Source organism: Gobius niger, assembly GCF_951799975.1.
Source record: "Gobius niger genome assembly, chromosome: 6".
Taxonomy (NCBI): domain Eukaryota; kingdom Metazoa; phylum Chordata; class Actinopteri; order Gobiiformes; family Gobiidae; genus Gobius; species Gobius niger.
In genome coordinates, this window is record NC_136857.1 from 22568291 (window position 1) to 22591977 (window position 23687).

The 23687-nt window shown below is 39.9% G+C and overlaps 1 protein-coding gene and 1 long non-coding RNA gene across 2 annotated transcripts; both read right to left on the reverse strand.

Annotated features, from left to right (window-relative positions):
* Positions 1 to 7628: 7628 nt before the first annotated feature.
* Positions 7629 to 9552, reverse strand: LOC306964586. Its single transcript, XR_013792983.1, has 3 exons — positions 9486 to 9552; positions 8037 to 8094; positions 7629 to 7660 (listed from the first exon to the last, which is right to left on the reverse strand). It is a non-coding gene; the product is annotated as an uncharacterized lncRNA (long non-coding RNA).
* A 1593-nt stretch (positions 9553 to 11145) lies between these two features.
* Positions 11146 to 21706, reverse strand: impdh2 (IMP (inosine 5'-monophosphate) dehydrogenase 2). The gene is made up of 14 exons (XM_079558698.1): positions 21256 to 21706; positions 19293 to 19341; positions 18109 to 18210; positions 17719 to 17793; positions 17312 to 17518; positions 17073 to 17160; positions 16765 to 16964; positions 16326 to 16416; positions 16159 to 16254; positions 14156 to 14299; positions 13830 to 13974; positions 13511 to 13654; positions 12382 to 12465; positions 11146 to 11363 (listed from the first exon to the last, which is right to left on the reverse strand). The coding sequence occupies exons 1-14, from the start codon at positions 21351 to 21353 to the stop codon at positions 11342 to 11344; spliced, it is 1545 nt and encodes a 514-aa protein (XP_079414824.1). The 5' UTR covers positions 21354 to 21706; the 3' UTR covers positions 11146 to 11341.
* Positions 21707 to 23687: the final 1981 nt, after the last annotated feature.

Below are 23687 nucleotides of genomic sequence, written 5' to 3' on the forward strand. Positions count from 1 at the left end.
AGATGTACATATCTGGTTACATAATAAAATCAATGAACTTAAACAATTTACGAGATATTTTTATTTATTATTCAAACTGACGAGGGAAGTTTCACTTTTGATTAACCTCATCATTATGGGTAATACCACATTCACAAAAATAACTGCAGCCTAATTTCAGCTGTTTTAAAATGAATTTTGAATATGACTATCCTCCTTAAATCTTGAAGAAAAAAAAGTAAGATCAATATTTTTGATCTTACATTTTATTTACTTAATAACAATGTTGATGATGAATAACAGTAATACTAACATGGTAATGAATTAGGCATAACATTTTTTTTATACACTTGTTATAAAGTTTAACATATACTGTGATTGTTGACTTAATGTAATGCATTGTTGTAAATGTTGTAAACATGTAACCAACTCAACTCAATTGTTTAGTAAGACAAAAACAACTAAACATTGTTATTGTTGCAACCACATTATTATTTAAGTGAACGTGGGTGGGAGTTAATTAGCTTGTCTGCTTCCCACTCCTTTTCGAGCTAGAATGCTATTTTTATTATTATTATTATTATTTTCTCGCTTTTGTGTACGTGTTGTGTAGCTCGAAATAAAATATTCAATCAATCAATCAAAAAAAATCAATGTTGTGCCTTGCCTGTTCTGTTGTTTATCTCGACTAGAAATGTATTTTATTTTATTTTAAATAGAATAAATAGGCTTTACTCCAGGGGTAGGCAACATCAGGCCCGGGGGCCAAATGTGGCTCTCTAGCATTGAATCTCTGGACCCCAAGATGATTTTTGAGAAATATTTTTACGCAAATCATCAGACATTAAATACCTGTTAAAGTTTTTGAAACCTCCATTAGGTCATATATGATGTACAACAATTGCAGAAAGTGTTCCTTTGTTTGGGTAACAATTGTTTGGTGTTTCATGTGGGACATGAACTAATGCCCTTTGTTGTTATTGTATTGTAATGATGAGTAGAGGAAATGTTCAATGAATAACAGCTTTTTTATAACCTAATTATTAAACAAACAATTAGAAACTAACTACAAACACTCTCATGAATGAGTTTCTTAACCACAATCACTCCAGCTTGATGAAGAGCCATGCGTGAGGTTTTTCAGAAATTGGTTGATTTCACATGGAATGATTCATGCAAACAACATCAGGACGAACAGTACCTGCCTGCACAGATTTGACTGTTACCTAAGGAGAACTGAGTGTCCCCCCTTTGAAACAGAAAAGCCTAAGTATAAAAATGTCTCATTGTAATCCATGGCCTTGTCTCTCGGATCAGGGGCTTAAAGCTCCTGTACATTGACAGCACATGCAAATTTATTTTCATTTGACTATTCAATTTGAGATAGTCAGATTCACTATAAAGTCTGGACACAGCTGCTCAAAGTCAAGTCGAACTTCACATTTGTGTCTATTTGTGATCGCTGTGTTGTAACTTATTGAACGCATTGAAATCGTTAACCATGATTGCTTCGATTTTCTTCTTCGCTGGTAAGTTCTAATGGATTTTACCATGAATTGTGTAATGTTTATGAATCGCATAAGTTGATAAGTTGCCCCAGGCTAATTATAATGTTGAGTAATTATTTTTCAGGGACTGCTCTTGTCCCCGTCATTCACAGCCAAATCGATGGGTTTCTCTTTGTCAACTTGAACCTGACTTGGAAGGATGCCCAGCAGCACTGCAGAAACCACTTCAATGACCTGGCCACAGTGGGGAGAAAAGAGCACCACCAAATATTAATTCCTGATGGCGCAGAGGCCTGGATCGGCCTGTTTGACGACCCCGCTTCATGGAAAGGGGTCATGAACTCGGACGCCAACTCTTGGAGATGGTCGGCCACAGAGAACATCAGCAGTAGTCGGTACATGGCATGGGAGTCTGATCAGCCGGATAGTTTCGCAAGAGAGGAGTGCACAATTTTCATAAGTGGCTCATGGAGTGACGTGAATTGCAATAGCAAATACGTGCCGGCTTGTTACAACGGTAAGATGCAAAAGTCATTATCCTTCAGTCAATGTAAGTAAACTGTAAGTAATTAACAAACGGAAACCATAGCAAAAGCATCTGTTAAGTCCTTGTACCTGCTTTTGTTTTGCTGATAAACAATGAAAAAGAGAGTGAACCAGTTTTAAATGGATGGTTTTGGTCCAAACGTCACAATTCTTCACAGGGAGTTTACAAGCACGTTTCACAAATAAGCAAAACTGTAAACAACAACATACTACTTCCCTGCTATAGTTCACAATCAATAAAAAAAACATACACACACACAAAGATAGGCCTACTATGTTTTTTGTGACTTAATTGTGCCTTATTTGCAGACTTACTGTACCAACATGCAAGAAGCTGTGAACAGACATATTGCCTCTTGATAATGTAATAATCTAAGTAACTATTGTGCTTTTGTACCTGACTTTGCACAGCCTTAGGGCAGAGGCTGATTGTAACATTCAAACACTTTTGCATGACATGATGAGAGGATTAGTGACTGTCGCGGCTCATTTGTAACAGTGATTGCTTTTGGCTTTGAGCTCCTTTGCAAATCAAAGTGGTGGTTTGATATGATTGTTTGAGTAATAAATGAATTAGTTCATTCATTATTTCATTATTTTTCAGTTGAATCAGGCGTCAAACAGTTCATTTCCGTTAACCTAACAAAAACCTGGGGAAACGCTCTGAACTACTGCAGGGAGCAGTATCATGACCTGGCAATGATCGAGAATTCGGCGGAAAACCAAGAAGTGGTGGAAGCAACGCAGGGTTTAAATGCGTGGATCGGCCTGTACCGGAAGGCCTGGAGGTGGTCCGACAACAGCACCAGCAGCTTCAGAGACTGGGCGAGTGGTGAACCCAACAACCAGCACCGCTGTGTGGCCATGGGCTCAGATCGGCTCTGGAGGGACGAACCATGTGAGCGTCGGCTGCCCTTCGTTTGCTCTGGACGTAAGTGCGGAGTGTGATTCTGACACAGATGCTTTCATTTCATAATGATCAACTATCATTTTATACATTAAAGTGACAGTCTCTAAGGTTGCAAAGTGAGGAAAGAGTGAGAGCGAGATTTGAGAGTAAACAATCAAGTACCCCCCGCCTCTTGACTGGTCCTGACAGGCCGGTTCACAGGAAAGCTCGAGTGAGACCCCAGATAGTATTCTGACTAGTTACTGACATTTGCAAAGGGAGGGGCTTCAGAAGAAGAAAAAAAAATGTTAAGTGAAAATTCAGATCCCGGTGGTCGATTATGTGCAAACTGTTACATTTGTAAAACATTTAAACTTACAGATTTGATACATTAGTCTTGTTTTATGAAGCACTTTGAGTTACTTTTTGTAAAAAATTAGCATCAATTAAACTGCCCTTGCTTTGCATAGATCTAAAAAAATAAACACCCCTCCTTTCATTTTTGCAGCAGCAAAATTGAGAGGCCAGTTCAAGCTGAGGCTGCTGAGTACTGCTAACCTTTTGGATAACAACATCACCGGGCAGATTATACAAGCAGTAAGTTTTTTGTGCACACACACAATATCAAAATATCATAATCCCAAATAGGGGACATTTATTGATGGAAAGCTGTGAAAACGGTTCCCTCGCCGTGTGGATGAATTTGATAACATAGGGGTTTGTGTGTTTCTGTTTACAAATATAAAAGTGTCAAATTCATATTTATATTTTAATTGTCGGCGCTTTTCAAAACACCCAAGGTCCCCTTACATGAGATACAATCATAAAATCACAATAGGACCTCATAAAAGCACATCCAACTGAGTAGCTACGTTTAAATAAGTGGGTATTGAGCTGAGATTTAAAAAGCGAGGTAAATGCGTCGTTCACTCTTGTTTTTTCCGCCAGCTCAACATGAAACTGGGCGTCAATGTGACTATGCTAAAGATGAACCGCATCAAGCCTCCAACAGAATCCTGAGGAAGACTTTGGAAAAGCATCATCAATTTATCTTCACCTGATGATGATTCTGTTCACCACCTCCACTTCATCTGGAGGGGAGTGGATGTGAATGAGGCACTTTATGTCTAACCAGATTTAGCTCTTAGTTTTACTGCGGCTGTAGACCTGCTCAGAAGGTTGCATTCTTAACTTTTATGGACATACATTAACACCATGGTACCTATTATGGTGTTTTTTTTTTGTATTTGTCTATATCAGGGGTGTCCAAAGTGCAGCCCGGGGGCCAAATGCGGCCCTCAGACCAATTTTTGTTGGCCCTTGGCCTTTTTACTGTCGGTAACCATCAGAGATGATCCTTTTTATTTAATGTAATGTAAATGTAATAATTTGACACAATTCTAACCTAACAACTAACATTTTATTGTGAGACAGAGCTGGCATGGAGGAAGATCACAGGGAGTGATCAAAACTAGGTAAACAGCAGGTAAACTAAACCTTCTGTCTTACTAAAAGAACTATAATAGGCTAAGAAGACAGTATGAACCTTTTGAAAGAGCTGGCACGAAGGTTTTAAGCATAAATTACGGTGTGGGGCACATTTTAAACCTCTGCTTGTCAAAGGTTTCATGGCACTAATCACCGATCTATGGCCCTTCACCCCGTGTACGCTTCAATATGTGGCCCCCCCATGAAAAAAGTTTGGACACCCCTGGTCTATATCATTTAGATTAGATAAAAGATCAGATAAAATAGGGCTTTATAGATCTCACAATATAAAATACACTGCTCTTGTTGTACTGTTTTTGTATTGTGAAACAAAAGAATTCAATAAAGTCTATTAAAAAAAAAAAATTAGAAGCTACTTCACGAGCATTACAGTCTCGACATGCAAACAATAAAATAAAAAGTTAAATCATTCTTTGTTCATACTATAGGCCTGTGTCATTTTGTAGCAGCAGATGATAAGGACATGGTTAAAATAAAATAAAAGTGAGGAAAACTGTGTGGATTTACTGCGACGAGAGGCGGGAAAACCTGATATTATATAGATCAATGACGCTCACAACGATCAGGATGAATCTTGGACCTTTTTTATTTTTTTACAAAACTGCTGCAGTTCAGCAAGATTCAGACGGTGTACTTACTTATTCCTCCCTCTCCTGTGTGGCCATTAAAAATATGATAAAATGTAATTGCTTGGGTGGTGTTGGTTTTCAGACACTGTTTATTCACTTTATGATTTTGATCAAGATCAGACCACATTTAGTGACCAATTTAGGCTGAAATGTGAGAAATTTGAAAGCGTTCACATACATTTTCCTCCCACTGTATCCCCGATGCTGTTGCCATGTACATGGTTAATCCTATACATCCTGTTTCTCATTCTAATTTTGTGCCACTACATCCACACTCAGATCAATCATTATACTTGGTCTTATACTGTATGTGTCATGGGATTTTGTCTCTCAAAAGTCCCAAGTTGGTTCCAATTTTTATCAATCTGTATTTCATATTCCTCTCCTGGAACCGCCACCTTAACGTGGTGAAAGGGTTTGAGCACCTGAAAATCCTAGGAGCTCATTTGTCGGGGGCTTCTTGTCCCTAGTAGGGTCTCCCATGGCAAACAGGTTCTAGGTGACAAAGAGTGGTTCAGAAGTCCCTTATTAGAGAAGGCCCGGTTAGAATCGTGAGGCCGTCCTTCAGTGGATCCACCACCTGCAGCAGGAGTTCAACGTTAAATGTTAGGCAGGGGTGCCAAACATGCGGCCTGCGGGCCAGATATGATTTAGTCTGGCTCTTGCCCTGTAGAGCATAAATTCCAGAGCATAGGTCTCTAAGTCTAAACGTCTCTAGCCCATTCTTGTTCGGAGTGAAGAATTTTTGAGTTATCACGGAAAAAAAGTGATGAAAAAGCAACATAAATGCTGGAGATAATGTGCTCTGTTAAGGCGGGGGTTAAGAGGTTAAATACGCGATGTCACCGGCCACAAAAAGACTTGACGTTTTTAAATAGTTTTCAATCGCCACAGGAGGGCGACATTAAACTGGAACAGCCACTTTTCTATTGCTTTTATCGTAGACTGAGCATTGAGTTTAGCTTCTGTTAATGCTGTGACTAGTAATGTCACTGAGACTTGATAATTACTGATATTAAAGTATGTAGTCATAAATAAAATAATCTTGTCTATGAACCATCCAAACAACCAAATAAGTTATTTTCAAGCATTTATTTACCCCATATGTAAAACACTACATTTGCTCCTGTTCTGATGTGGCAAAAGGGAGTCCGTCTTGTCTGACACGAAATTCCCGGTTGCGTTTCTGGATCACAGCAATCCGGGAGAAAACGTGTCATTCGAGACACAGCCCTCATCCGTTCAAACAGCTTTTCAATAATGAGAAACTTAACATTGACTTAGAAATGGAGGTAAGCGCAGATGTCAGGTGATCGGTGACAGGAGTTTGATGCCAGGAGAAGCAGTGTGTATCGTGGGATGTAAACGGAGCTCATAACCAGCCGAGGACCTTCACAGCTGCATTATGGGTTCCGTTACGATCCCACTCACCAGAAAAAGTCACGGAGGGAGGACCAGGGGCGATGTCAAAGAAGCTGGAAGAAAAGAAGAACAACAATAGATTAGCACAGAATTTTACACTGGTCAAAATATCAGTATATCAAAAAGCTTCGAATAAAAATATCAAAATAGTGACAAAAACGAGAAGAATACAAGGTTAAAAACGCAGCAAAAAGAACAGACGAAAGTGCGACAAAAAGTGATAAAAAAGCCATAAGAGATGAGCAAAAAGTGACTACAACTAGACAAAAAAAGTGACCGAAACTCAACAAAAAAGTGAGAAAAACTTAACAAAAGTGATAAAAACTCAACAAAAAAGTGACTACAACTCAACAAAAAAGTTACCGAAACTCAACAAAAAAGTGAGAAAAACTTAACAAAAAGTGACAAAAACTCAACAAATAAAGTGACTACAACTCAACAAAAAAAGTGACCGAAACTCAACAAAAAAGTGACCGAAACTCAACAAAAAAAGTGACAAAAACTCAACAAAAAAAGTGACTACAACTCAACGAAAAAAGTGACTACAACTCAACAAAAAAAGTGACTACAACTCAACAAAAAAGTGACTACAACTCAACAAAAAAAGTGACTACAACTCAACAAAAAGAGTCAAGAATGCGATGAAAAAGAATTTGAAAAAAAGTGTTGACAACACGGAAACAACATGAGGAAAAAGATCGTCTTAGATCACTTTTGTAGGTCTTGGATTTTAAATGAGGCGCTATCTGGCCTATAGGCTGTAACATCTCATTTAAACTCCAGTCTAGAAGCTTTTAGATTTGGGTAAAGCCATACCGGAGAATATGCACCAGGTTAAAGCCACACTGCAGGGCATTCCAGGTTAAACATCACAGTAATTAAACTATAAAAACCTCAACCATAAACAAGCCCTGATGATTACATTTTTGAAGTGCAGCTCTTGAAATAAAGCATTTGAAAAAGGACTCAAAGTATGAACATCTCCATGTATTCCTGGTGATGTCCCACTCCCAGCCACAGTACGAGATGGACTGAGGAGAGGCGAGCCTGAAATGAATGAGGAGCTTGTACTTCATTCATTGTATTGGAGGAAATGTTACACCGCTTGACTTTAAATTTACCTGTTCATGTTTGTGAGATTAGACGTCCACAACCTCCTCACTCAGAGACAAGTTCACCTGCACATTGAGAAAGGATTTGTTGTATAATTGCAATTGACAGATGACTGGGTGACAGTTGGTTTGGTTTGATTACTCTTACTGATGATAATAATAATAATCACAATCCTTTACATTTCCAGGAAGCAAGGTTGTATTTTCTTGGTGATAATAAGAAAACAGGGCTGTAAAATGCTTTAATCCCATTTACCATGTTATTACAGTGCAACCCAGGCCTCACACATTTGTCATTTTAGCGGATGTTTATTTTGTTTAGTCTGAGTTTAATTCTTACAAATACCTCTCTCCCCTTTGAGGCTTATCTTCGGTGGTAGAGACCGTTACCCTCACGACCCAACTCAGTGCATAAATAAAAGTGAATGAGATCTGGACAAACCTGTTAGCGTCCTCTGCTCTGCATCAGTGGACATGCATGAGAAGAGACTCATCCAAGCCTGTCAGGAATAGAAAGACATTTGGGATATGAGTGTATCAGGAAACACGCTCTTTTCTGGACAATAGAAAAATGACAGTTGCCTAATAAGCCGTTGCTTTTAAATACACAGTTAAAAAGAAAGTGTGCATTAGGCAAGCATGATCACATGATTCCTGTAATTCAGAGGAAACCAAATAATGGCCCTCTCCTTGGTGCTTCCCCCTGTGACTTTGCGTTTACTTTAAGAGTTTGAGCCTCCCGCACCAGCCGCTGGAAACATAAGGCAGACAGGCAGACGAGAGAGGATCATGATAGGCGAGCCCAAGCAAGCTCCACCGCTCTCAACACATGACCTCACAATCTATGGCGTTTCATGTTTGTCTTGTAGCTCTACTGGCGAGCACACATTTCTAATCAATGGCTTTATTTTTGCATAATAACTATTTCACACTAGTTCTATATGCATTGTCATCAAGGCAAACTTCTTACTCTACTCAATAAATATTTGCATGACTGCTTTTTCTTTCTACTTTTCTTCTTTCTTCTTTCAAATCTTTTGGAAACTCTAGAATCTAGAGTTTCCAAAGTCCAGGACATGGCGGCCCCACTATGGATTTGAAATTGTCTTCGAGCCCCCCAATAATTAGAATTTACAAGCTTGTTTTTATTTTAGCTAAAAAGCAATATCTAGCAAAAACACATTAAAATAAACGTATTTCTCATTTCAAAATCCATTGTATTCAAAATGCTTTGGGGCTGTTAGAGATAGAGATGAGGGTGCCACATGTTTCAGATTCCCAGAGCCTTATCAGTGTTCTGATGTGGACTCCGATACCTGCCTGTCTGCTCTCTCACATACCTCTCTATTGTCATGTTGTCACACATGGAACAAGGATATGTCTTAAACTAATGTATGTTTGTTGAGGCATTGGGTTTTTGTAAAAACAATAAAGAAACAATATCCGCACAAACTTTCCAATGTGCAGGTCCATTCAGTAGCTATGATCAGGTTTCGTTTTGTCCAAATTGAATCTCTAGTCTGATCTATGGTTTCCAATTAACCTATAGGTTTTTATCTGTCAGCACACATTTATTATTCGATTGTATTTGCGCTTTATTAAGTTATAGAGTCTAGAGTTCATATGCTCTTTAGTCATTCCTTCCTTTCACCCACTTCCTTTTTTAGTTTCAATTTTTAATTTCAATGATTTTCCCATGACACTTTCAAATGTGTTGTTGCCTACTTCAAAACAACACATTTTATTGCCCCATAATATATTTTGCATATATTAAGTTTAATGTTGGTTAAATCAGAATGTCAAATACAATCTGCTGTGTAAATCAAAAAGCAAAGTTTTGGTTTAACAATTTGTTTAAATATCACTCAATCTACTAAAGAAAAGCTTTTACCTCTGCCTTGGTTTCGAAGTCCTGGGTTGAAGCCTTGGTCTTGGAAGGAGCCTGTTCCCAGTCCTTGGTCTGTGTCCTGAGTTGGCTTTGACTCACTTCCTTTAAATACGTTCATATTTTCTTTCACTTTCCCTTCGGCCCTTAACCCCGCCCCTGACTCCGCCTCCCCACGCATTCATTCATAAAAAACAGCCCACTTTCGTCTAATAAGGCATCGCTTCCGCCTCACGACAATAAAGGTGTGGTGCCTGGGTAAAAATTACACATTTTTCCCATTCAAGGACAGATGAAGTGCTCTTGGATTGTTAAGTCTGCCTCACAAAAGGATAAAAGTAGCAAACTATTCATAATAATAATATCAAAAACATTAATAATATGATAATAATAATAATAATCGGTTTTATATAGCGCTTTGCTGGACACTCAAAGTTTAAGTTTAAGTTTAATGGTTTTGTACAGCTCAATATCACAACAGAAGTTGCCTCACGGGGCTGGACCGAACGAGGGCGCTTTACATTGCATTATTCATTCACTCCATACTCGGTGGTGGTAAGCTACTATTGTAGCCACAGCTGCCCTGGGTAGACTGACGGAAGCGAGGCAACCAGTCTGTGCCATTGGCCCCTCCGACCACCACCACTTACTCACTACATTGGCCAGGCTTCCTGGTGTTCCCAAATGGTCTCCCATCCAAGTACCAACCAGGCCCTTCCCTGCTTAGCTTCCAAGGTCTGGCAGGATCAGGTAGAGCAAAGGCGACCACAAATATTACACAAAAAGGCTGCAATTTTAAAAGAGTACTTCAGAGCTGCAACACATCTAAGCTTCATCCTTTTTGTGTTTTCATTTCAACTTGACCAGATACATCACGCCTGAAAAAAACAACCCGAAATGTGGCCAAAGTGTGACAAAAAAGCCAAAAAAATATGAACAAAAAAAAAGCAATGAAGAGCAATGAAAATGTGATGAAAACAAATGCAACAAATCCAACTAGAACTTTATAACAAACACAAGGATGAAGCTTTGATGATTTGTAGGTCTTTGATTTCCAATGAGGCGTTACACTGGCCTATAGGCTGTCAAGTCAAGTTCTCCAGTCAAGAAGCTTCTAGATTTGGGTCAAACTGGAGAGAATGTTCTCGGTTAAGGTGGGGGGTTCAGGGGTTAACTTGTTGAGCTTTCCAGTACAAAGCTGCAGCTGTAGTAGAAACAGTGGAGTAATAACTTAATAGTAGTAGTAGTGTAGTGCAGTCCTCACAACAAACTGGGTTCGGACTTGATATTTCATGCTCTGATTCTGATTTGCTTGAACATCATGATTCTCTTCTTTACTCTTGAATGTGTCTCATGTTGCCCAAGCGTAAGAGTCATTAACCTCGGTGTAAAGTGACTCTGTAAATGAGCAGATCTTTGCGGTGAGGATGGAGGCAGGTGCTGCAAACGGAGCATAGCGAACCACAGTTTATCTCAAAGACCAGGTTACTGCTGGAAAGTCCGGAAAATTCTGTACCAATAGGAACTCCAACGCTTATAAAGAAGAGCGAACAGAAAAAAAAGTTTAAAAAAAAAGTGGGTAAATAATATGACATCCTCCATTTGTTCAATTTTAGTCCTGGCTGGGTGCAAGATATCTTTTAAAATGTTGACAGCAGACACGTCGTTATGGAAAAAACAGGATCTTTTATTTCTCAGACATAATTTATGAAGACGGCACACATACATCAGAGCCCAGTCACACAGTGAAGCCCTGGTTTGGACAAATACATGTTTGATGCATAGATGGAGCAGGAGGAAGACTCAAGTTCAGTTGTCTCTGTAGTTTTTGCATATTGTTGTGGACGATGATGGACAGTATCTCAAAAAAGGCGCTTCTCGTAACTGAAACAAAAGAGAGAACGTTAGTTTGAGCTCAAAATACAGTTGCCTCAAAGCAGAGGAAGCCAGGCAAACGCTACTGTCAGTCATTCACAATAATGTGAGGATGATATATAGACTAGGGCAGGGGTAGGCAACGTCAGGCCCTCAAGATTGATCTGTGTCATAATTTAATCTTCAAAATCTAGATCTAGATGTGAGTACTCTAAAAATGTGAGGAATACAGTCAATGCTTTAAAAGTTGGCATTTGTAGAAAGTGGTGCTTTAATTTGGGCTAAAATGGGCAGGCTGGCAGGTTTTTACAATGAAGTCAATGAAAGAAATCGGCCATCCACCAAGAAAACTTTCCTACCCCTGGACAAGGGTATTCATGACAATGGAGTTTTTCAGGTTAATTTATCCGTCAACAAAGTCGAGTCAATGACGTTGATGACATCATCAAATTGACAGCGGAGGAATAACAGACACAAGGCCCTTTAAAAATGAACTATTTGTATTAAAGTTCACTGTAACATTAACGATGTACAGTAAAGTGCACACACACAACTGCATAGAGGGAGATTACCACACGACTAGTGAACTTGTCTAAAATGAAGACGACGAGTGCCACAGACGTCGACTTTCCCATGAATGCTATAGACAAAAGTTTCCTGGTTAGGGAAGTTATATTGAAAAGCAGACTGTGGTTAGAACTGAAACTGCAAAAGACAGAAGAAGCTGTTGCTGATTCCAGTGGCATATCATCTTTATTTTTCTGATAATTATCTTAGTCTATTTTCTGATGATTTTCTTCATTGGTTTGTTCCTACTTGTAGACTAGCTGCCATTAAATGGGCAGCTAATGGGGAAACTAATAAAACAATAAAGAGACAACGGTATGTTGAAGACTGAGTGACCCCCCCAGAGCATCTCATTGTGGTGGAGGTACAAACTAAACACAGCTATCTGATTAACAGATGCATGTGATTTGTTCTGAAACTATTAATTCATTAATCAAATGAAAAGATTAAAAGAATGAACCTGTGCAAGCTGTGGACCCCCCCTTCATGTTGTGCAGACGCCGTCCTCTTCTCAAACTTCAGGTCTCCAGAATACATCATGGCACTGGATTAAAGAGAAAAACAGAACACATGAAAGACGGGAAAATAAATCACCAATTTAAAAATGTCACTGTGAGGTAATGTAAATAGATTAATAAGCTCAGCTAAAAAATAATGCGTAATATTTTCTTTTGTGGTAATGATCATAACATTTCACTACATTTAAACGCAACGTCTTAAACAATTGGTGTGACGTCCCTTGTCTTGAGATAGAAAAACACATTTTACCAACTGCAGACTGTGGTCCAAAGGAAACTGAAACGGGTTTAGTGTGTAAAAAACAAAACCACAACAAGATCAGAAATCTGCTGAATTTCCATTTTCTTTTGAGGAAGTCTTAAAAGAATAATGTGAGTAAAATGTATCACGCACATATTGGGCACAACCTTATGAAAGATCACGTGATGATACAACTCTACGCCCATGGATTTCCTAATCTATAAATTCCATGGGATAAAGGAACCGTTTTGGTAGAAACTGACCACTGTGGACGGGCACACACTACTCAGTGTTTGCTGTTGTGGTTTACTTCCACAATTTCCGCATCTGCACAGTGGACGTGGACCAGGCATCCGCATTAAGCCCTAGTCTTGCACAACGGCACCATATAGGGGTGTTCATTATCAGAAAACTAGCGGATGTTTCAATAGTGGACTGTTGCTGTGGTTTGTCAGAATAAATCAACAAACAAAGCTCAGAGAAGAGGGTTGGTAACACTTTATAATAACTACACTTTATTCAGCCTTAATAAACTATGACTTTTAATTCATCATGAACAATTCATTAGTTGAGTGTGGCTAACACTTCATACACTTTTCAAGAAGCTTTTAGATTTCGAAACTGGAGAAAATGTGCTCGGTTCAGGTGGGAGTTAGGAGGTTAAATGTAGCGCTACCCAACACTGCGGACAATGTAGCCATTATTCAGTTCATATACTACATTCATGTTGCCAACAGTCATGACTGAACCCCACAGTAACTTCACAGATCGCCTGTTGCAGTGGAAACCAGAGACGTTGCTGCCCTCTGCTGTTACAAATGTGTCATTACCGTAGCTGCGTTAGACTCTTGGAGCCGATGTCCTGACAGGAGTGTTGGATTCCAGCGAGGAGGTAAGGAATAAACTTATGGATGGACCCTTTGTCCTGCACTGCCCCAGAGACGCCTTGGGCCACTTTGATCTTATCGCACTCACTGGACAAAGACAAAAAAAAGATCAGAATGAGAAAACATCTTTGCCAACTATTGTTTGTGAAAGGGATTATAATTTGACAACATTTAGCAGAGAAAGTCAGAGGAGGGAACAAAGGATAATAATGAAACAAAGGTACAGCACTGGCAAAAAACCTACACTGTTGAGTAATAGTACCTGAAGTATCTGGTCTGTGATCCTAGATTCTTGTCCATTGCGTCCAGTGAACCCATGCCTCTGTATTTCTTGAGTCTGATTCCGTCAGAGAAGAAATATTCTCCTGGAGCTTCACTGGTGGCAGCGAGCAGAGACCCCATCATCACTGACAGAGAGGAAGACAGGGGGGATAAGCTTTAATGTCTTTTGTAGCTCACTTGTAAAATAAAACCCTTTTATCCTTTTAAAGCGAATACATCTCACTGAGTACTTCAATACATTTATGCCTTTATAGGCCCTGAAGTGTATATAAAAGTGTAATGAAAACAAGCTGACTGAAGTTTTACCGGTGGAAGCGCCCAGAGCCAGTGCTTTAGCGATGTGTCCTACAGTCTGTATGCCTCCATCTGCGATCACTGGGACTCCAAACCTGCGGGCGTATTCTGACACCTTATAGACCGCAGTAGCCTGGGGACGGCCGCACGCCAGCACTGAGGGAAGAGAGGGGTCAGTTTTAATCTCACACGGCTTAGGGGCCAAGTCAATCACTCCCACATCCTTTTATAATTTTGTTATAAATGTACATCCTGATTAGAGGTCGAGCGATATACCGGCCGGCTGATATCTCACCCGATATTTGGGGATTTTACAATATCAGCTTTCGGCCGATCAAACGGCAACAAAAGCCGATATCTCTGGGACCGAAAGTGATAGAGACTTCCCCACAACTTCCTCGGCCTCAGGGGAGTGGAGAAACATCATGATGAAAACTAGTTAGCTACAAGTCTGTTTAACACAAGTTTCGCTGACTAAACCTCAATCAATATGGACATGCTGCATGTCATTTTGAAGCACAGAGCCTGGAGAATTCAATCACTGAGTTAGTTTTAACCTCTGCAATGTATTTTTGATCACTGCGCAAAATGCCGTGGCTAGCAACAGCATGCTAATGCTAACGGCAGCTAATCAAAGCTGGGACAGAAACCAAGACTGAATCACCTAAAGTAGGAAAATAAAATGTATTTATGTTTTTAGAGGGTTATAGACCAGACATTTGGAAAAATGGGCCAAAAACATCAGGCAAAAATATCGTCCAAGAATATCGGCATCGGCCATAGAAAAACCCATATCGGTCGAGCTCTAATCCTGGTCAAAAACACTCAAAATGGCGCTTCGCTTCCTTTGCAGGAGGGACAATAAGTGCCATTGTTTTAGGTTGTTTTTGAACAGTTTCATTGTCCATAAAACGCTAGATGCCAGTCATGCACCGTCTGCTGACTTTATTTTGTTAATCTAAAATGTATAACACGTTTCTTCTGTAGAGTTTTGGACCTGTAAACTATTCTTAGTTAAATCATAAACATAAACTAAAAAAGGAGCACTAGAAGTTAGAAGTTAGCTACCTGAGTGAACCTAAACTCGCACAAACTCACCAAGAGGGTTGATGCAGTTTAAATATTTGAACATATATATTCCTCCATGGGAATTGTTCATGGGCAGCTGTCAGTGAAGTGAAGTGGGGGGGAATAGCAGCACTCGCTCAAGTCGGACATTAGTTTGAAACACAGAACAGGCACAACCCCAAAACCTCCAAGTCCGTACACACCAGAAAGAAACAAACCCTATTACTATAGTTCAACATATCACCACCATGTGATAGTTTTTTTTGCAGTTATGTTTTTCCAGTGCCTGCAACTTGTGCATGTGGTTCTGACCGACATCAACACAAGAAGGATCAACTAGTTTCTCCCCAGATTCGATGCACTTTGGTCTGGTGTGTAAGGGCCTCAACACAACCACGATCTACTGATGCAAAGCCGTTAAAAACCAATCAGTGCAGCAGGCTGTGAAGTGGGGCGGGCACTCTCGGTAAGTACAGCCAGTGGGAGCCCAGCGCAGGCCAGAGTGGGCGTGACTTACTGGAGTATCCTGTGACAGTGGTTGGGGTTTTGGGGCTGTGGAGCTTTATGGCTGGAGGGACAGTGGGAGGGGCTACGGACAGCGACGCGGACGGGACATGGACAAAAAAAAAATCATCAAAAGAATGAAAGCAAAGACGGGACGGGGATAAATGAAGAAAAAGAAACAAATGAAGAAAATAAACGACAATGACAGACATTATGATTATAAACATAAAGCTCCCTGAAGAGTCGCCCCCTAGTGGTAAGAGCCAATCTTTTTATAGTACAAATTCTGCTCATTTTGTACATTTACAAGGAAGATTGTGCTAGATGCTGATTTCAGAAGTCAAGACTACCTGAAGACTGTAACTTTGATTTTGTAACTCGCGTTTTCAAAAGTTTCATTAAATATAACACCGATTGTTCTTCCGGGTTCAAGTGCGACCGACCTTCCTGTGTGATGCAGATTGAGCCGGAGCCCATCCCGACTCGGAGCGCATCCACTCCAGCGTCGATCAGATTCTTGGCCTGAGCCGCTGTCACCACTGCAACACATGAGGAGATATGAGTTAATAAGTGACAAAACTGCCCTCTAGTGGTGAGAGTGTGTACTGACCGTTTCCTCCGATCACCTGCAGGTCTGGGTACTTCTCCTTTATGTATTTGATCATATTGATCTGGAAAATGGAGTTTCCCTGAGATGAGTCCTACAGAGAAAAAGAACAAGGGTGTACACAAGTTTTAGTTCGATGTTCACTGGTCACAAATACTACATGCCCCAAACAATCTTTTTCCTGCGGGCTTTATTTGACACAACAGTAGGTGGCGATAAACAGTTGAAAGCAGAGACATTCTGCAAACGGTCAGAGCCAGGAGCCAAACTTTCGCTGAAAGCTTATAAATACACTAAAGCCAAACTGGAAAGATGCCTAGCAAAGCAGGTTATGGTAAACGTTTTTTTCAAAATGCTAATATCCTAATATATAATGTACTTATTAACTTGATAACACATTGCCAAGTGTCTGAACTTCATGCTCCATCATTGAAACACTCACCAGAACCACCACGTCCACTCCGCTCTGCACCAGCAGGTCTAGCCTGTACTTGTCGTCGTTGTGTGTGCCGATGGCCGCTCCGCACAGCAGCTGCTTACGAGAGTCTTTAGACGCCAACGGGAAGTCTCTGTTCTTCTTCAGGTCTGTCCGCGCGATGATGGACACCAGGTGCCCCTCTCCATTCACTATAGGAAGTTTTCCTGGACAAAAGACATGCAGAATTAGATTGTTGGTCCTCTATTTAAACCACTTTTCAAATGGCACTGTGCATTTTTCTAAATAAATGCAGCAACAGTCTGAGAAATTACCTTTCTTACTCCTCTGCAAGATGCCGTTGGCTTCCTTTAGTGTGATTCCTGCAGGAGCCACTACCAGCTCCTCTCTCTTTGTCATCACCTGGATTTACAATAGATCAGAATCAGAAAAAGTTCCAATCTAAAGTTGGTTAAAGTTAGATCAAACATCCCAAAATCTAATATATACTGTCTCTTAATCCAGTAAATTAATAAAAAGTGGAAGTATAAATCCAAATAAACCATGTTCCCACCTCGCTGAGCGCTACATCGTGGTCCTCCTCCTTCAGGAAGTCGATATCTCTGGAGGAGATGATTCCCACCAGTTTCCCGCCCATTTTCCCGTTGTCCGTGATGGGAATGCCGCAGAATCCATGACGTGCTTTGGCCAGGAACACGTCTCTCACCCGTTCGTTTGGACTCATCACCACTGGGTCGGTGATGAAGCCCTGCTCGTATCTCTGCAGGGGGAGCACAAAGGGGCACAAGGAACACAAGGGTCACATATTCACTAACCACTACTGAGGCAGGGAGAGCAGACTATATAAAGCTACAGCAAGGAAAAGACACCATGTAAAAGTTAGTGTGTAATCTGTAGAGCCGACACATTTTCTGAGATTGGAAAAGAAGGTTGGAGCGTATTCAGAAGTGAGAACTGCACCTTGACTTTGCGGACTTCGTTGGCCTGAAATTCTGGTGTACAGTTATGGTGGATGAAGCCAATTCCACCCGTCAGCTGCAAACAACAACACACAGGGCTAGCTCATGATTTCAGCAAATTATAGAAATTAATACTTGGAAGAAAATTATATACAATGTATTTTTTCATCCAAAGATTTGTGGTAATTCTAACTTTTTTTAAACCATATTGTATTTCTTATACCATAATAAATATTCTATTCAAAAGACTATTTCGTGAAAAAATATTAACCCTAAACTGTGTGTGCGTATCCATTATTTGTGTAGGGGCTGCCCTGTAACTTATTAACTTTCAGAAACTGGCTTGTACAGGTCGTTGTGTTTGGTCACGGTCGGGGTGTGTTGTACTCACTGCCATAGCGATGGCCATGTTGGACTCCGAGACTGTGTCCATGGGAGAAGATACAAAAGGAGTTTTCATCGTGATGCGTTTTGTCAGCGCTGACGTCAGGTCCTGAAGAACACGACAACAACAAAGATTAGACTTTTAGTTGAAACTCTACTCGATTATTTGTCCTGCATATGTTTCTCAAAATTAAAAAAAAAGATCTAAAACGCATTCAGTTGCAGTTTTCTCAAAGTTCTCAAAAGTTGCCCGTTGTGCCCAGTTTGCTTCTAGATAACAGAATTCCCCCTCATTCCTCTTAAGACCTATTTCATGGAATGTTGACAAATCTTTAGAAATGGTGCACTGATTTTTGTTTGTTTGCGACATTAAAAATATAAAATTTGGGCATTAAAAACTTTTGCCTACCTGTATAAACCCTGTTTAAAATGTTTTGCTATCATGTGCATGATTGAAGTGAAAGCCAAAGTACTGTATTTTCTGGTCTATAAGTCGCAGTTTTTTTCATAGTTTGGATGGCGGTGTGACTTATACTCCGGTGCGACTTATATATCAAAATATATAATTTCACATGTTGAAGGCGCTCTAGACTTGTGTACCAGTACCTGCTGCTCCTGCACCACTGAAGATTTAAAAAAGAAAGAAAGTGTGGACTGAGCGAGAAACTTGTGAGGAAAAAGCGGAGGTTACTCTTACTGTAATGAAGACAAAACAAAAAAAGGTAATCGTGGGCTAAAAGCTAGATGGCCACAGCTAGAGGAACGAGCTTGCAAATGAGAGCTTGAACAAGGTGATGCCGGGAGAGGCTTGTAAACGGTGCAGATACGCCTCCGTGCCCAGGTAGTTGCCAAGGCTGGTGCGACTTATACTATGGTTCGACTTATAGTCCGGACAATACGGTACTAAAGCACTTACTATTTGCTTATTAACGTTTTGTAATATTTTGGAAAGACTGGTCGAGCTAAATAGAGACATTTTGAGTTGCATTGTTTTATATCAACCGTTATTTGTGCAGCACTTTGGAAACTCTGTACGTTTATTAAATCTGAATACATCTGATGGATTTTGATCTTGTGCCATTTGAACAATGAGGGACTGCATTCTCTTCAGAACGAGAAGACTTAAACGAGAGCAGAACCAGACAGACTGTGTGGTCAATGACGCTAACAAAGACAGTGACAATTTCTCACCACTTGGTCTGCTGTGAAGTCGATGTACCCGGGAAGAACCAGGAAGTCACTGAGGAGAGAGGAGAACGTGTGAAAATGGAGATTTAAATGAGGTTAAAAAACAACTGCGATTGAAGACAGACTGTTCATTCATAATTCTTTGTTCAAAGTTTTGGAAAAGAAAAAAAAATATATCACATTTTCTGGTGACTGTACATAGTCGGGGGTATTTTATGCATATCTACGGTAATTGCCTTCCTATTTATTTCAAAATAATAATTACATCTTCATCATCTACCAATACAAGATCAAAATGTGACAAATGATAAATTCTGTGATGCAACAACTACAAAAACAGGGTGGAGTTTTTTTAATATCTATTTTTATTTTGTATTTCTTTTTTTAAATCAACAGCGAATGCAAGCAACAAACTCCTCCCAACACTCCCCTGTGTGTGATGTTTTGAAGCACTCGAATCCCAGAATGTACAGTATGTCGGACCCTCACAAGTTGATCCCTCTGCTCATTTTCGTGGGATCTGAAGTCTATAAATATTCCGTGAGCAAAGTCCAGCCCGTGATCCTTGTCTATTTTTGGATGTGTGCTGAAGGGAAATGTGGGTCCTCTGCTCCTCCACCTGACCCTGCCTTTTACGCCTCTGACGGAGGAGAACGCGTCGAACGTGATAAACAGGTTGAATGCTGCAATATTCCCAACTGATACCGATACTAAATAGTGGGCATAAAAAGGAGTAAATCTGGTTGGAACAGTGTAGAAATGAATTTGTATTTTAGGTATTCTCACTAATAAATCACTATGAGGTTCACTAAAAATCCTGATTTTCCTGATCAAGTACGTTTTCAGTCATTTGAAGGTATGAGGCAAAAAGAGACCCCCTTAACCGTAATTAAATCACAAAACCATAGATTCTCAACGCAAAAGATAAGTCTTGTTTTAGTCCTGGTTTAATCTCAACTAGAAACCACATTGAGGCCTCGTCCGGGACAAAACCTACCTAAACGTGAGACCAAGTCCTTTGGCTGAACTCATGACTTTATAAAAACCATACAACTTTTTAAATCTCCCCCGTCTCTGATGGTTCAAAGGTCACAGACAGTTTGAAGAGGAGGATGGTTTCAGCGGGGTCAGCTGCTTTACAATTCAAGAAAGCAGCAAAATAGACTTTTTCAGGCCCATCCTTGGATATTTAAAAACATATTTTAAAGATTTAGTGGGTCGACAATTAATTCCTGCTTGGACAAAAAAGTAAAAGGCCAGAATTTATTGTATCGTCCATTCAATAGATTATAAAAAATAGCACCAGCACTGACCATATAATGTAAAGTAGTTGTTCTCAAACGGTGGAACTTGGGCTTCTATAGCAGGGTGTGTTTGTTTTTGTTTTTTACACCCAATTTAGACAATTTATTTTCTAGTTTCAACTTGTTTAGACCCGTTTTAACCTTGATCTCAGCATGGTGGTATAAGGGGGTATAAGGTTTCAAGATACATTAACCGTGACAGCCGATATCGTCCACTGACCAAAACGAGCCACATCAGTTTGTGGAGACCAGTCACACTTATTATCACGTGACTTCAGCTTCTCACGCGCTACTTTTGTGGAGAAATATTTTAACAAGTGATAACATGATCCCCCCCAATGCGATGACAACAATGCTATGCTGTATAGGCCGCGCATGAATTACAATACATGAATTATGCACTATCCACTCATTGTACAGACACCGATTGTGTGCATTTCTTGGAGCCAAATGCCTCAGTTTGGAGTGGGATGGTTTTAGTCGCATATTGGTGAGATGAAACCTTCTGAAGTGGTAGTATGTGGTACGAGCTTTTGCACGAGAAGAGAGTTAAGACATTAGCGTGGTTTGCATTGTGCTACTGGAGGTTAAAGCAAAGACATGCACGGTTTTATATTAAGCTTATGTAACGTTAGACTCCAGCTGAGGGTCGGTGGTTTTACTTGTACGTGAGGCCGTCTCCTCCGTTGAAAAGCTGCTGTCCCGTCAGCCCATCGTCCGGTACGTAACCGGTCTGTCCGCTGATCAGGAGTTCCGCCATGACGCCCCCAAAACGTCCTCGTCTTTAACGTGAGAAAACCTGATCCAGGCACACAAAGCTGAAGGTGCCCCGGTGCAGATGAAGCAGAACTTTGCTCGTGAGTCGTGCCTGCCGCCCTTTAGCTGACCGTGCCCGTGAGCCTGCGTAAGCCTGCGTGAAGCCCACGCGCTGACTCCGTGTGTAGTGTGGTTAGACTCGGAACAATAACGCCGCTGTCCCGCGTGTCTCTTCGGTAATAGATGTTTTGTGCCGCAGATCTCTCATGTTCTTTAGCTGCAGCGCGGACACGTGCGGCCTGATGATGGTACTGACGCCAGTTTCCGACAGCGGCGACGTCACTTCCGACGGGACACGCCCCCTTTACTCATGTAGTACAGTTACAGTACAGTACAGTATATTTCTATGATTACAGTACAGTACTAGAAGTAAAATAATAATTTAAAATGCAAAGTTGACATGATTACTCAAGTAAAAGTATTTCGTTTTTAAAAAAAGTGTAATTACTACTGAGTCACTGCATATTAATAATACATATAATACAATGCATCAGTTTTATGTAACCCTTTTTTGGTGTAAAAGTATGTTTTAGTTTTGCTGTAATCAGACAAAAAATACAAAATATTACAAAACTCTTGATATAACGATGACAATGTACCCATGAAAGTTCCAGTGTTAATTTTGACAACATATTTTCATTTAGTTTCAGTCAAGGTTTAGTCAAATAATTCTCTTCAATTTTAGTCTAGTTTCAGTCGACTAAAATTACATGTAAATTTACTAAATTTATGACAAATGGTCAACGTTGCATTTCTAATATCATAACAATATTTAATCAAGGTCCTCTGATTTATGGAGCTTCTCCACATGAGCAAAGCTCAGAACTGTGCCTTTGGCAGAGGATTTATATGATACGATTCTTCCAAACTGCCTTTGGAAATACATTTTTTATCTCGACATATTTTAATCTAAGAAAATATCATTTTGGTCATAGTTTTAGTCTCATGAACATCTTTTAATTTAGTTTTAGAACACTTTTAGTCCCAAAATTATTACATAGATTAAAATGACAAAAGATTTCAGTCAACAAAATTAACACTGCCTTGAAACTTTATATAAAACAAATAATAAAAGATGAGACAAACACAAGAAAATGAGTTTAAGATTGTAGAAAACTCAATGTGTCAACTTTTAAGATTACTTGGATCGTTTCTGAATCTATTTAGAAATTCTCGTCACAAGCGCGGGCCCCACGTCATTTCCCTGACTGATCTTAAATGAGCTGAACAGCCGTATGACCCTGCTTGCCTTTCTTGTTCAGTGATTCATCCTTCCAGTGTATTCCTTCATAAACACATTCATACCATGTGGAGAGGGAGTGTGCTAACTCTAAACTGGCTCATACAAACTTCAGCTGCCACTTCCCTGACCCAGATATGAAACACGCAGCCAATTCATAAAGGCCAACTTAGGCTATATTTAAATATATGCTATATTTAAAGCGGTGAGTTGCCTTGTGTACGAACTGCCTTCCCTTGCCTCGAACATTGGCTGTACAAAAATACACATCGTTTTATAGCAAAACGTGAATAAAAAGCAAAACAAGCGTGTGCGTTTGAAATAAGAGACAAGAGCCACAGTCCGGTTTTAAAAACTCTCTCAGTAACTCTATTTCTGCATTAATGTACAACCGTCCAAAATTACAGCCTTTTTTTTGTTGTTTTTTTACATTAATTTTTTTTTTTTTTTTTTTCAAACAATCTATCTATTATCAACAGCCATTTTCCAGAAGTGAACGATGAGCGAGTTTGAAGAAAGAACTAAACAAAAATGAGAGAGAGAGAAAAGTTGGGCAAAGGAACAACAGCAGATGACACAGAAGTGAGTAGAGATGAGGAGGCTGCTGCGGAGTGTTTGTGCATAACATGTCAATGGGGGGAGCTGTAGTGTGCGACAAAGGCTAGAGCTACACTGAGGGCTTCAAAAAACACAACAAACGGGTTCAGACAGTGGGAGTCTAAGGTGGTGGTGGCGTGCATGTCTATAGCAGCTTCAATAGTTAAAAAAAAATGGTTGGAGTTTTACCAAGTGTCATTTCTTTCATATTTGAAGATTTTAATAAAAAAAAAAAGTCAGCTATCTTAAAATAATTCAAGCCAAGGCAAGCACTAATGTAAAAATAAACAGATTTAAGTCATTTGTATCTGCAAAAAAAGCGAAATAATCACAAGTACAGTATAATGTAATGTTTTGTTTTGGAAAATTTAACTTCCTCAGCAGCGGAGCTCGTCAAAAGGTCAAAACGAGCAATTGAGAAACGTGTTAATTGTGAAAGAG